The sequence below is a fragment of the Chiloscyllium punctatum genome, chromosome 20, assembly GCF_047496795.1.
Source record: "Chiloscyllium punctatum isolate Juve2018m chromosome 20, sChiPun1.3, whole genome shotgun sequence".
Classification (NCBI taxonomy): Eukaryota; Metazoa; Chordata; class Chondrichthyes; order Orectolobiformes; family Hemiscylliidae; genus Chiloscyllium; species Chiloscyllium punctatum.
Window position 1 is genome coordinate 14,623,483 of NC_092758.1, and position 15,417 is coordinate 14,638,899.

At 42.0% G+C, this 15,417-nt stretch overlaps 1 protein-coding gene across 2 annotated transcripts in view; it reads left to right on the forward strand.

Annotated features, from left to right (window-relative positions):
* mat2b (methionine adenosyltransferase 2 non-catalytic beta subunit methionine) overlaps positions 1–15,417 on the forward strand; it is a 43,976-nt gene that overhangs the window by 20,287 nt on the left and 8,272 nt on the right. For both annotated transcript variants that reach the window (XM_072590382.1, XM_072590381.1), the window contains exons 2-6: positions 1,311–1,505; positions 6,071–6,185; positions 7,237–7,389; positions 9,998–10,191; positions 11,652–11,765. In XM_072590382.1, the coding sequence (XP_072446483.1) occupies positions 1,311–1,505; positions 6,071–6,185; positions 7,237–7,389; positions 9,998–10,191; positions 11,652–11,765 (771 nt within the window). The remainder of the gene's footprint in view (positions 1–1,310; positions 1,506–6,070; positions 6,186–7,236; positions 7,390–9,997; positions 10,192–11,651; positions 11,766–15,417) is intronic.

Sequence of the window (15,417 nt, forward strand, 5' to 3'; positions counted from 1 at the left end):
CATTTGTGGTAATTTTCTCCTTCATGTTTTCATTTATTAGTGCTGGTGCTGCTTCTGGCATGGCCTCCTGAATGCTTCAGAGAACCAGTGTTGACCCTCTGCCTTATTGATAACGGTAGAGTCAGGGATACACCAGACCATGAGGTTGCACGTTGTATTGGAAATTTAGCTCCACTGGCTGGATGGCTGGTTTGTGATGCAGAGTGATGCCAACAGTGTGAGTTCACAGGGCTCTAGCTGGGGTTACCATGAAGGATTCTCTTTGGAACATATCCCCTCACCTGAGCCCTGGTGAACCTCAGGTTAAGCCACCACCAGTCATTCCTGTGTAATGTCTTTTGATCTGATAAGACTAAGGTGATTTTACCTTATCTTCGATTCTGCTCATGAGGAAAAGATATGTTGTGCTGTGTTCGAAGTGCCATGTAAATCAAAAAGGAAGCAAATGTACACAGTCTAGTCAGTGAATAATGCACAATCTGATAATTCTCAGCAATGGGGTAAATAACAGATCATCTGTTTTAATAATCTGATTGAAGGTTGAATATTGACCATATGCCTGAACGTTATCCTCCTGAATCTGGTACTTGCATTCAAAACCAACATTAAGCAAATGAATCAAAGAGAATGCAGGAAACACAGTCAATATCATTGGGCTGTCTTCTGCTTGGCAAGATGCAGTGTGCAATCTACCACTGGAATCAGTACTGAGACCTCACCTTTTTATAGATTACATAAATGACTTGAATGAAGGTAAAGTTGCTAATTCTGTTGAGACAGCGGTACAGTAGGTGGAAAATTAAGTTGTGAAGAGGTGATGAGCTTGTAAAGGGATATAGGTAGGTTAAGTGAGTTGGCAGAGGTCTGGCAAATGGAGTATAATGTGAGAAAATGTGAAACTATGCTCTTTGGAGGGAAGAACACAATGAAGCATTTTATCTAAGTGAAGAGAGATTACACGTCTGAGATGTAGAGGAATCAGGATATCCTAGTGCACAAATCCCAGAAAGACAGAATGCAGTTACAGCAAGTAATTAGAAAAGTTAATACAATATTAACATTCATTGTAAGGAAATTGAATACTAAAGTAGGGAGACTATACTTCAACCATGTAGGGTCCTGGTGAGACCACGTCTGGAGTACTATGTACTGTATCCGTCTCTTTATTTACAGAAGGATGAAAATGCATTGCGAGCAGTTTAGATGGTTACTGGGTTAATACCTAGAATGGGTGGGTGTGTTTAAAGGCAGTGATGCTACCAAAGAGAGTATGGTTGGGTATTGAGTGGTTGTTGCATCTTTTGTTGCAGGTGGAAACGTCCGTGCCAGACCGACGTGCCCTGATCACTGGGGCAACAGGACTGCTTGGCCGTGCTGTATATAAGGAGTTTCTGGAAAATGACTGGGACACAGTGGGCTGTGGTTACAAGAGAGCACGACCTAAATTTGAAAAAGTGAACTTGATGGATCCAGGGGCAGTGCGACAAATTATTCAGGATTTTAAGGTATTGAATGTGAGCAGGTTCTGCGGAGATTTTGTTTCCTTGTGAAATAGTTATGAACGAGTTTTGGGCATCTGTGCTCACTGGAACAAGGCTGCTGGTAGGGATTATTCTTCCTGGTGCTTGCTTGATCCCTTTTTTGAGGAACTTACCATATACAGTGTTGATTAATCTTAGTTTCTTGGACATTGTATTACTCTTCATGTCTGAGTTTAAAATTGCACTGACTATTAGTTGACTTATTTGGCTGTGTAGACATCACAAGAAAGGCCCACGTTGTCTTCACATAATATCCAAAATCTCCTCATGCTAGCAGAAACATTGGTTAATGATTGGGTCTTCAGTTGGGAACTAGCAAGTAACAGGGATCGTGAAGTTGCCATACATAAGTTGGCCAGAGGAATTGCATGGAATTAAAGAATGTGAGCTTCTGTTGAGCCTATTAAGACCTTCCAGATTATTATGTAGCCATTAGAGTATAGTAACTTCCATAATTTAGGAAGTACAGTGGTCACTTTTGTACCAAGAATCCCATGACCATCTACAAAATGATGATGAGGTCATTTGTGTAAGTGTTACTTTAATGAATAAATTTTGCCTGCTGCTGTTTGCATAACACCATGGGATCTTCTATGTGCAGCTGAGAAGGTGGACCCAACCCCTGCCGTGTTGTTTCAAACACAAAATAGAGAGTGGAGTATTGTAAATGTATGCCAAGTCTGGAATTTATATTATATTCAAGTGTCTGAGTGGGTTTTAACGGACAGTGCTCTGATTAAATAGGCAAGTGAAAGTGCTACCTACTGATCCCTTATTTTGTAGAAATTAGCCCAGCTGGTGTTATCTCTCCTTCCTCAAACAACATCCTAATTGTGTGTGACTCCTTGTTTCATTCAATCTGAAATGTTCTCTGTTTATCTAGCTGTCACAAACCCCAGTAGAATGTTCCCCACCCCTTGGTGTAAAACATGTTTTGCTGGTCTTGTCCCAAATGTGTCATTTTTGGAGACCTCATTCTTGACCCCCAAGCATTAATAATAGGATGTTTCCATCTACTTTGTCCCACCTTTTAACAACTTGACTTGGCAAAAATCTTTCATCATGTAACCTTCTCTGTCCAAATAACACGGAGAATGAATACCAGGTTTTTATGATTTTATTCAATCCCATTATTGCCACCTCCATCCTCACCTGTTCCAATCCCATCCAGATTCTTGAGTACTCCTTTCAGTTCCAGGTTCTATACCTCTGGGTATGTCTGGGAGGGAGTACAGCATAAATTTACAGCAATGATTCCAGCACCCCGCTCTCACAGGGGTAATTTGTCAGGAGAGATTATGTAAATTACTGTTGCATTTAAAATTTACAAGATTAAGAGGTGACTTGATTGGAGTTTTCAAGATATTGAGAGGAGCAATTTGAATAGATAGAGAGAAACTGTTTCCTCTGGTTGAATATACTAAGGATAGGGGTCATGGCTGAAATAATAGAGCTGGAGATTTCAGAAGTCTGGGTTAGAGTAGCACTAGCACAGAAATTATAATCTTAGAACTCTTTCCGCAAACATGATTGGTTGGATTGAATGCAAGCGTTAAATATGAAACTGATAAATTTTTGTTGAATTAAGATATTGTGAAATATGGCAAAGGTTGAGTACTTGTCATAAGATCATGCAGATATGGTCTCCTTGAATGGTGTGGAACAGACCAGAGGGACCAAATGGCTTTCTCTTGTTCCTATGTTTCTAATAATGTATACTTGCTAGACATGAGACATTTGGTACACCTGGACCCCGATATTCTAGCCTCTGTATTGTTGGAGACCAGGCGTACCTTGAAAGGTGTGTTGGCACCTCTCTGAAATGATAACTGACTGGGAAGTTTAAATCTTTTGCCAATTACTTGGTATCTACAACCTTCCAATAAATCCCCAGGTCTGAGTCAGAGTATTCGGAGAGTTCCTTGGCTTGCCTGGGTGACACAGTGGCTCAGTGGTTAGCACTGCTGCCTCACAGCACCAGGAACCCGGGTTTGATTCCAACCTGTCTGTGTGGAGTTTGCACATTCTCCCTGCATCTGCGTAGGTTTTGTCTGGGGGCTCTGGTTTCCTCCCGCAGTCCAAAGAGGTACAGGCTAGGTGAATTGACCATGCTAAATTGCCCATAGTGTTCAGGGATGTGTAGGTTAGGTGTATTAGTCAGGGGTAAATATAGGATAGGGGGAATGGGTCTGGACAGATTACTCTTCAGAGGGTCGGTGTGGACCCTTTGGGCGGAAGGGTCCGTTTCCACACTGTAGGGATTCTGAGTTCATAGTTAGGAAATATTCAACGCATTAAATTCACATTGCTGTCCTGTCCCATGACTCACCCTTCCCAGCTCCCTCTCCTACTTTAAAGCTGCCAAACCTACTTTAAATATTTTAAAAGGGTATATGTGCTGATCTGTACAAAGTCCAAATTGGTTTCATATGATGGAGGTATCTGAGATCCATCACTTTCTGAAATCTAGCTGTAAAAGTCACTGACAAAATGTATCCACTTACCTAATAGGTTTACTGTCAGCTGAATCTTTCTTGACAGTAATTAGAAGATCTGGGCAAATATTATATTAGATTTGATTTACAGTAACCTTGTCAAGTATCATTTCTCCTCCTAGTACTCCAGGATTTACAATTTTATGACTGGTGTACTTACTTCATGTTTTAATTTGGACTTTACCGATATATGTTTAATCAGTGATCTTATGGATTACTCGTGGAATGTAAATCATGTAATGTTTGATGGGACAAAGACTGTAGTGGAGAAGGCAATCCTTCATCAGAATGTTACAACCAGTGACCCTCCTCACCGGATTTGCAATGTTGATTCTCCTTTCTGTCCACAGATACTACCAGACCTCTTGAGTTTCTCCAGTAATTTCTGTTTTTTGTTTCCGATTTCAATATCTGCAATTCTTTTGTTTGATTTTTGTGTTTGATGGAATTTATGGAGAAGCTTTACTCTCTATCTAACCCTGGGGATTACACCTGCCATGGGAGTGTTTAACTGGAGAGTATGAAATGAGCTTTCCTCAGTATCAGCGGTTAATTTTTTTTTCCTTTTCCCAGGGATTAATTTCTGGTTGTTGGGCCTATTTTCTCATTCTCATTAATTTGCTAGATGGTGCTGTCTCCTTCTCTAATTGTATTGACATATGGGGTATTTCGACTCTTTCACAATTAGAATTAGAAATAATTCACTCATATTGTCAAATTATCACACAAATTAATGGAAAATTAATTAATATCAAATTCATTTTCTATTAAACCTGGAGCCACAATGTGCTGGCATTAATTTCCTAGAGCCAGCAGAATCTAAATTGGTGCAAGGCAACAGGCATTAGTGAACAAAATAACTGGGGTACACCTCTACACGTGAAAAGCCTGCACCCTAAAAACACCGACTGCAGACTGATGAGGTCCCAGCTAATTAGTTTCCATCATATATGGATGAAACTGAAACATTTTAACCAGCAGTCTCCACCTTATTCACTGCAGGTTGGTAAATTTAATTCTAGCTTGAGATCCAATTGGCAGAGTTCACTACAGTATGATCTACTATGTTTTTTTAACATTTTTTTTACAGATTGCTGCTCCTGAACCTATGTAGCCTTAAACTGGATACTCCACATTGATATCTGCCACAATTCAATTGGGGAATTGTGTTGCTTGATGAGCTCCCCTGTTCCCATGGTTTGCATATCAGATTACTCAATAGTTCCCAATTTCCAGTCTGATAACAAAACACTGACCAGGTTTTCGCGCTTAACAAGAAACTACTCTTTATTGACTCCTCGACCCTAACCTAGACCTCAGTAAAAGGCTTCCCCACTGGCTCCCTCGCTGCTGGCTCTTAGCTGTTCGTCCAATCACAGGTACAGAGCAAGCAAGGTAGAGAGATCCAGCCTGTGATTGGAGGAGAAGCTCCCCCATCATTTCCTTCTATTGTACTCATTGGGATGACCTTTCTCTGTTCTTGCCTCAGTAAGTGCATTTTCCTGGGCAATTTGGACACATTTGGGGCAAATTCATCGGTGTGTATTTTTCGTGTTACTCTGTACCTGTCATGGGAATTTTGATGGAACATTGTGAAGGGAGCATTACCCTGCTTCTTGCCCCACATTCTACCTCCTGAGGGAATGCTTGCTGACACTGCCTGCAGTGGGGGAGTGCTTCAGTTATTCCTCACCTCAGGAGAACATAACAAGTTATGCCCTGAAGGAAGAAGACAGGTTTTGTGTCTGTTAGATTTATACGTTGTATCAGGTGATACAGATGAACCTTTTTGATTTATCCTCCCATCTTGTCAACTTATGCTGAGCCAGCCTTCTCCATTTCCCATTCTGTCACAAATTATTCTTCCCTCTTTGTCCCAAACTGCTGGATCACCTGCTTTAGTAGAGTTCCTTTCCCTGCCTTCCCTGAAGAATGACATAAAGCTGTGCTGCTACAATCTGTAGATATGGCATCATGAATGCTGCTGGAAATTGGTTGAAACTGATTGCTGGTTTTGTGTTAATCCTGTTCCAGCCCCATGCTGTTATACACTGTGCCGCAGAGCGGAGACCTGATGTTGCAGAGAATCAGCCTGAATATACCAGCCAGTTGAATGTAACCACCTCAGGATGCATAGCCAAGGAGTCAGGTATTAAAACTCTTTGTGAGTTTACATGTTTAAAACATAATCATCAATGATTCATTCATAAAGTAATGTCTGCAGGACCATCATGCAACCAGGATTGGAGTCCTCGACTAAGTCTTAGATTCACTCTTGGGTACTGGACTTTGGGTTGGCATTTATTGTCCATTTGAAATTACCCTGACTAGGTAGTGGTGAACTGCTGTCCTTGGACTACTGGTTGCACGTGTGCTGCTGCATTGCTAGGGCCACTTAGAGGGATAGTTGAAAGTCATTCACATCCAGGTTAGGCTGAATTCAGATAGGGGCCTAGTGAGTCTTGATAAGACTGGTCGCGCAGGTTGAGGTTCTGGATGTAGGTTTGCTCGCTGAGCTGGAAGGTTCATTCCAGATGTTTCGTCACCCTACTAGGTAACATCTTCAGTGACATATAAATAATTCCTGCTTTCTATTAACACTGCTTCATCTGGAGGCCCACTGAAGATGTAACCTAGTAGGGTGACGAAACATCTAGAAGTGAACCTTCCAGCTCAGTGACCAAACCTACATTCAGATAGGGGCCACACCTGTGTAGGTTAAGCAGCCAGATTTTTGTGATGATCTGGCAGCCATGTTGTCACTTCTACTGAGGCTAGCTTTTTATTTGTTTTTTTTTTAAATGAGCTGTGGTTCTGAAACTGCTGTGATGGGGCTTGAACTCACCACTCTGCTCTCCCTCCCCACTTTGGTCAATCTGTGACTCTTAACTGCTCACTGAAGTGGCCAAGCCGGTTACTTAATTGCAACACCAGTTTTGCAGAGTAGCTGTGAATGAATGGGCAGTGATTGCTTCCCTTCCCAGCAACACATGCACCCAAAACATGAATAATTCTCAATAAAAGATGCAGGACAGTGCTGGGGAACTGTCTTCAGGAGAGGAATGAATGAGGAAATGGGAGAAGTGTTGACTACTCCAGCCCAAGAAGAATTGCATTAAAGTAAAGTGAGCATTATTTAACTTGTTTTAAAACTTCTTGAATTTACTTTTTAAAAGTATTGTCTCCTTCCTACTTTGCAGCTGAAATTGGAGCCTTCCTGATCTATGTGAGCACAAATTACGTCTTCGATGGATCGCATCCTCCCTATCGGGAAAATGATACTCCAAATCCCCTCAACCTGTATGGGAAAACCAAGCTCGAAGGGGAGAGAGTAGTTTTGCAAAATCATCCAGGTGAGACAGAAGTCTGACTCCCCTTGGTGTGTTTGTGACTCTGATTGTAAGATTGGTGTTAACTGGAATGCAGGAGAAGTCCAGTTGGAAGGAATGTTTTTTGTAGGATTGACTACTTCAGTTGTTTAAGGCCAGTAAGTATGTTCCATTTTCAGTAGCGTGTACTCTCAACATAAAACCTTCTCGGCATGTATCTCACTCTTATTCTTTCTCCAGGTATGTGTTAGGTTGTCTCTTGTGCCCAATTATACTAACTGTTTCCAAAGTTGCTCTCCTCTGCAGTGCCCAATCTGGGTGAAGCCTTTCTGAAACCTGCATCTCTTTCACACTATAATCTAAAACACTTCGGTCGTCCATTTCCTTTGTACTGTCTCTCCATCAGTGTTTCTGCATGCTGTCCAGTACTTAGCCCGAGACCTGTCTCGCTAACATTCTTAACACGCATGGACCTTTGTTCAGTCCCAGTGGCTTAGTGGGTCAACCTTGTGTCAAACCTTTGAGTTGCTACAGGGGTCAGTGTCGGGGATTCAGCTATTTACAATCCATATTAATAAATTAGAGGTACTGAATTCTGTGGTTAGCACTGCTACCTCTCAGCTCCAATGACTCGGGTTTGATTCTAGCTTCGGGCAACTGTCCTGTGTGGAGTTTGCGCATCATCCCCATGTCTGTGTGGGTTTCCTCCGACAGTCCAAAGTGATGCAGGTTAGGTGAATTAGTCATTTAAATTGCTCATTGTATCCAGGGATGTGCAGGCTAGGTGAATTAGCTATGGGAATTGGGTAAAGGGTGGGTCTGGGTGGGATTCTCTTTAGAGGGCCAGTCTGGACTTGATGGGCTGAATGGCCTACTTAGGTAAAAACAATGACTGCAGATGCTGGAAACCAGATTCTGGATTAGTGGTGCTGGAAGAGCACAGCAGTTCAGGCAGCATCCAAGGAGCTTCGAAATCGACGTTTCGGGCAAAAGCCTTTCATCAGGCTTCCACACTGTAAGGATTCTATGATTCTATAATTTCCTAACAATGCAAAGCTAGATTGGCATGTGAGCTGTGAAGAGGACACAGGTTGCAAAGGTGAATGGACAAGTTGAATGAGTGGGCAACAGGGTGACTGATGGAATATTGTGGGGAAGTATGATGTATTTGATATTAGGAACAGAAAAGCAGAATGCTTCTTAAAAAAAATGAAACTTGTTGAGATTGATGTTCAGTGAGACTTGGGTGTACTTGCACAGGAGCACAAAGTTAGCAAGTGGGTACATCAAGCAATTAGGAAAGCAGATGGTGTATTGGTTACAGCTAGCAGGCTGGAGTAGAGGAGCGAGAAAGTTTCCCTTACAAAGCTTTGGTGAGACCATAACTGGAATACCACGTACAATTTTGATTTTTAGATTTAAAGAAGGATATACTGTTATGCTCCCAGCTGATGGTACTACTGGGCAAGTTAGAGCCCACTGTGAAATCTGGTTTGATAGACGGCATGGTTGTTTATTTTTTGCTCCGTTAGTTAATGTGGCAATTTGTCACCATACTCTCTCACCTTCACACAAGGCTGCAGACTTTAACAATGGATATAAACTTATTATATCAAAGAAGAAATATCTTTAAAGATCCATTTGATATAATAATAAATTTATAGTTAAAGAAGGAATAAAAAAAAAATCAATTTAACTATATATGGCTGTGAAAATGATGTCAGCTTCCAGCAAACCAAAGTTATGACCTGTTTCCTGCAACTGTCTGTTGCTGAGACTACAATCCAGAGAAACCTGTATCTCGCCTCGGCAGGGTTTTATTTAACAGACTCCTGGCAGTTTCTTGGCTTGGACTGTGAAGATCATTTGATCAGTGTTCTCTAGACACGTCAGCACGATCAGTTGTACATCACAGATTTCCATTACATCATCTGCTCAAAATACTTATTCCTGTCATTTCTACTTCCTCATCCTTTTAAAGCAGAGAGCATCCTTCAGTTGTTACACCCTTACTTTTCCTTCGCACTCTCCACTCCTTCGAAAACCACCTGATTTTCTTCACTGTGTTCTTGTATTTTTTATATCCTTTGTCTCTGATTCCAACAGGGAATGAGAGTCAATAAGAACATGGGACTAAATCAATGACTTTCAAAGCACGGGCAGAGTCCTCTCTCTGATCGAAAGCGCTGTGATAAATGATAAAAGTTGAGGTATAGATAGCTGTAAGTTATTCTGGCTTTGTGTTGACCTTTTATTATACCTCTTTGCATCTTCTCTTAGTTCACTATTTCAATGAAGTAAGGTACATGTTCACTGTCAGTCTTTCTTAATGGGACAGGGAAGTGTTCACTGTGTCTATGATATGGGGGTCATGCTTACTGTCTCCCTGTATGCTGTGGGGGCATGCTCGCTGTTTCTGTATGATCTGGGGCATGTGAGATGCACAGGGTGCTTGCTCACTGCATATCGTGGGCAGAGGCTGTGGAATGGGGTTCACTGTATGTGAGTGGTGCAGCAGTAAGAGGCTAATTCCCCACTCTGAACAGAGTTGGTTGGAGGAGGGTGCCTTACCTGCATTCATGCCATTTAAAATGCAGGGAGACATTGACTGTCTCTTTTCTCTGGATTTCAGGTGCTGCAGTGCTCCGTGTTCCACTTCTTTATGGCAATGTAGAGAAGCTGGAGGAAAGTTCAGCCACTTCTCTGTTTGGAAAAGTTCAGTGTCACAGCACAGTTGCCTGCATAGACCACTGGCAGCAGCAATATCCTACACACGTTGCTGATGTGGCCAGAGTGTGCAGGCAGTTGTCAGAGCGCAGAATACAGGTAGGTATAATTGGCACTGCCCTATTGTAGCAACAAAATACATCTGTTGTCCTGCTTAAAGCACTTGAATATGCTTCAATGAATTATAATCCAGCTTGTTTGCTTTTTGGGGTATCTTGCTGATCATTGGTTTCCGTAATTGTCTGCAATTCAAAAGAAAGTAATTGGAGGTGAAGCGGGAATGTGAAGGTGCTGAATGAATACATATTCCTAACTTATGGGAATAATATAAATTGTTTGGGTTTTAGGTTGGACCATCTTAGATGTGTGTAAAAGCTGATACCAGACTAAATATTGAACACATGGGCTATTGATCTGGTATCGATAGTTCATCCTGTCCAGTTGGATATTTTTGCTAGTGGACAATTTGATGCATAAAAACATATATGGAAAGGCTGGGACTTGTTTCATAGGAGATTATAGGTTACCTTATAGAGGTTTATAAAATCATGAGTATAGATAGGGTTAATGGTATGTGTCTTTTTCCGAGGGGCAAGGGATTTCAAGACTAGGGATATGTATTTAAGGTGAGAGAAGGGAGATTTGAAAAAGATGCGAGGGGCAAATGTTTTACACAGGATGGTTGCTATGTGGAATGAACTTCCTGAGGAAGTGGTGGATGTGGGAAAAATTACAACGTTTAAAAGACATTTAGATAAGTACTTGAATAGGGTTAAAAATCACACAACACCAGGTTATAGTCCAATAGGTTTAATTAGAATATAACCTGATGTTGTGTGATTTTTAACTTTGTACACCCCAGTCCAACACCGGCATCTCCAAATCATGACTACTTGAATAGGAAAAGTTTGGAGGGGTATGGGCCAGGAACAGGCAGATGGGAGTACTTTAGCTTGAGATTGTGTTTCGCATGGATTGGTTGGATCGAAGGGTCTGTTTCTGTGCTATATGACACTGACCCTTCCTAGAGGGAATCCTGAACTTGCTATGCCTTTAATGCATCTAAAACAAAAATGTGTGGACATTTGAGAGTTGACCACATTATTTTGAGGGCTGGAGTAGATGAAGATAGTCGATTTCCTATCCAGAAGGATGTTACTAAGCTCACATTTTGTGGCAGCCCAGTTCTTTTGCGGTTCCATTAATGACAGTAGTTTTTAATTCCAGATTATATTAAGGGATTTAAATTTGCCAGCTGCTGTAGTGGGATTTGACCATGTCTGTGGGCTATTAGTTCAGCAACATTATTGCTATGTGACTGTGTTCGTGTGCTCATCCCACCCCCCAATCCCCCCACAGACTTGGATCACTCTTAACAGAAGAGTTGACCATCACTTTGTATCTCTTTTACAGCACCATCCTTAATGCAGCTTAATATAAATTTATTTTACTGAATTATTATCTTCAGTGAAGCTGTTTCAAATGGTTTGAATTTTTCTTGATTTGTTTTTAATATGCATCATCTTCACAATTTCTTTCTGTTTGCTGACTCTCAATAGGACCCAGCGATTCACGGAGTTTTCCACTGGTCTGGGAACGAGCGAATGACTAAGTATGAGATGGCATGTACAATGGCAGATGTTTTCAATCTTCCTAGTAACCACTTGCGGCCAGTAAGTACCGAAGTTTCTGCCCGGTCCTTTATCCTTCACTTGTACTATCGCTGTGGAGCTTAATGCTTAATCTGTACACCGCACTGGCAACTCTCCCTGTATAGTCCTACTTGGTTACCAGTGAGGAGTGGCCTCAGGTCTGACCACCCAACATACGTGTTCCACAACCGTCCCCAAAAGTACCCTCTCCAGATCTCAACCTCCACTGGATCGAGAGGATGGGTGAAATTTTGAAAGGTCCATGTCCCTGTGTGAGTGTAAGGGATGACAGCAGAGATTATGATCCAGGGATCTCTGTTGGGATACGTACTTGTATGGACAGCAAGTAGCATTTCAAATAGATCATTGACATTTTTTAAAAAAATGCAGCTACTGCCTAATAAATGATTATCGAACTTTTCCTCTCTATGGGTGCTAGTTGACCGACTGTCGTTTTACAGCATTTTCTGTTTGTTGTTAAAGTCCTATAGCTCTGGTGTGTGAATAAACGTTGCAGGGAAATCTTTTCTGGTTTATCAGTGTCTGTGACCAAAGTTTGTTTGACCACCATCCTTATTGAGTAACCAAGGTGACAGTGTTATTGCAGGGTTTCCAAAATAGTGACAAATGGACCAGTGAATCTCTGGCAGGAATGAGACATCATTCTGGTGCAGCCCACTTAACCGTCTGACACTTTCATTGATTACACACACTTCGGGCTTTGTCCAATTTGACTAAAACAAAGTAATATTTTTGGTCATCCAGTAGCTTACAGGATAGGTGTGGGAGAGCCGTGGTAATGTCACTGGATAAGTGATCCACTGAATGTGAGGTCAAATCCCAGTGCCATTCTATCAACATGCTTTCATTCTCATTGGGTCATTTCCCTCCCTAATGACATTGTGAGAACGATCTTCATCACGTGGACTGCAGTGGTTCAAGAAGGTGGCTCAAACTGCCTTCTCCAGGGCAGCTTGAGATGGGAAGTTAATGAGATCCTTGCCAGCAGTGCTGTTGCTCTGAGAATGCAATGTTAAAAGAAGAGTCACCTGGAATTAAAAATAGTTAAAGAGACCATCAAGCAATTGGATTGCAGCAAAAAGCCAACTGTTCCAGTTAGGGTGGCACGGTGACTCAGTGGTTAGCTTTGCTGCCTCTCAGTGCCAGGGACCTGGGTTCGATTCCAGCCTTGGGTGACTGTCTGTGTGGTGTTTGCACATTCTCCCTGTGTCTGCGTGGGTTTCCTCCGGATGCTTCAGTTTCCTCTCACAGTACAAAGATGTGCAGGTCAGGTGAATTGGCCATGCTAAATTGCCCATAGTGTTAGGTGCATTAGTCAGTGGTACATATGGGGAATGGGTCTGGATGGGTTACTCTTCGGAGGGTCGGTGTGGACTAGTTGGGCCGAAGGGCCTGTTTCCACACTGTAAGGAATCTAATCTTAAAAAAAATCCTTTAGTGGAGGAGACATGCTGTCCTCACTTGGACCATTCTGTAGATACAGTACAAGGTTTTATGATGGAAGGCTAAGGAGGCCATATACTGTTTATTTCCACTATCTGAATCACCTGTCCCTCTTTCCCTGCTTGGCCTTAGATGTCTGCATGGTTGTCGGCCAAGGAGTGCCCCAACTCCAAAATACACGCTTGTAGCTAGCAAACGCAGAAGTGCAATGAAAATGAATTTGAGAAATTGAATTCCTCCCAACTTGCTTAAAGTAGTGTCCAGATTGATGTTTACTATCTCATGTGTTCGGGACAATCCGAAATCCTAGCTTGAGGCTGGCGTGGGATGTGTATACTGGGGCTTGCCTGTGATGTTCCCCTTGGTAGATTGACTGTGCTTGAAGTATAGGTTCGCAGGTGAAGAATGGGTGAGGTCTTGCATCCCAACTTTGTAGCTATGCAATAATGTAAAGTGACATTCTCAAACCAACAGGAGAGAAAATTGGAGCAGGGGTGGGGAGAGGTTACAGCTAGGTCGAACAGGATTTTGAAAGTTGTTTCGGTTGGTAGTGTGTCCCAATGTCGATATTGTGCTTTTTATCTTTACACACATAACAACAGTTCACTTCCCAATGCAGCTGCTACCTGTCGTTATTGCCACTTCTTCATTTGATTGATAGTCCTGAATGCATGTAAATAAAATAAGGGGCGATAACTTTAAAATCTGAACTGGAAGCAATGGAGGCTTGCATACAGAGCCGCAGTGGATAATTTCGTTAGGTGCAGGTGAATGAACTGAATGGGTTACAGTGGCTGTGAGTGACGTGTGGGAGTGAGAAGATTTAGGGATGATGGTCTGGATGCACCACGTGTGGTCTCGAACAAGTTGATATCTGATTATTTTTCCTCATCTTTGTATTCTGCCAACTGTTTGCTTTACACAAGTTGTTTTTTCAGCTATAAGTGGTGGTTTCATCAACTGTCAATACCAGTCTCTCCCTCAACACCCCCCCCCCCCCCCCTCCCCTTTTTAGCTAGTTCTATGAGAATATTTAGAGATTAAGTAGAACTCTAGTTGGCTAGATATCACTCCAGAAATTTCCCATCTCTATTTTTGGTGGATTTAGTGCAATTGAACTGCAGGATAAGAATGCATCCCTGAACTCTTAATGTATTTACTGTCCAACTGTTAGCAGCTGTTCATTCTTGCTCCTGGCTCCTCTGCTGTCATTGTTTTGGAACAGATTATGTCAGTTGACACCACTCTTCCAATCCCTACAGAATTGCATGTTTATAATTGGTGTGCATTTTTCAGACAGCTGGACAGGTGAAGTCTGGGCCAGAAGGTCCAGGTTCAGTTCCCACCGGGCCTGGAGGTGTGTCATAACATATCCAAACGAGTTGTTGTAAAAAGAAATTTAAAGTGTTCATGTTTGCTCCTGTTGCAGAAAGTCCACACAGTTTAATCAACAACGGTTAGGAGTGTGTTAAATGTTACACCATCTGGTTCTGAGTCTGTCAATAGGAAGTACTGAGGTCATCGCTCATCTGAACATGAGATGCATGGTTGTATTTTACACTTCTAGGAACCACACACTATATTGCAAACTCTGCTGATTTCAACAGCAAAGTCTCTGATTTGCCAAATTGTCACTTAAGAGGACGTCAGGTGGAGCACATGCCTAGTAACTGAGGAGGAATTTCCCTCATGACCTGATGCATTTAAAAACCACCTTTTATCTAATTCTCTTTAATATTCCAGAGTGGTTCATAAATACTATTGAGTGTTTACTGATGTTAGATCCTAGCTGCTGAGTTTGCATTACTGTGCTGTGGGATTTGACTGTCTTGGTGTTCATACCTGAAAGTGGCTGTTTAATATCCTCCCTCCCTCCTTGTCATTTTGGTACCATTCTGCAAAATGGGGGTTAGCTATCTCAGTTGGCTGGACAGCTGGTTTGTGAGTCAGATCCTGCACTAGCTGAGGCATGGTGACCCTCAGGTTAAACTACCTTCAGTCACCTCTCTGTAGTGGGAGAGCAGCTCTGTGGTCCAGTTGGTCTATGGCGATGTTACCTTTTATATTTACATTATAAAAGTGGTCCATCGTGGTTCACAAAAGTTATTGAATTAGTTCCATTGCTTTTGCAATTTTTCCCTTCCCCCATTTATCTCTGTCACAAACCTTGCATTTATCTCTATGTCGAACTTGCTGATCCCACTCTTCC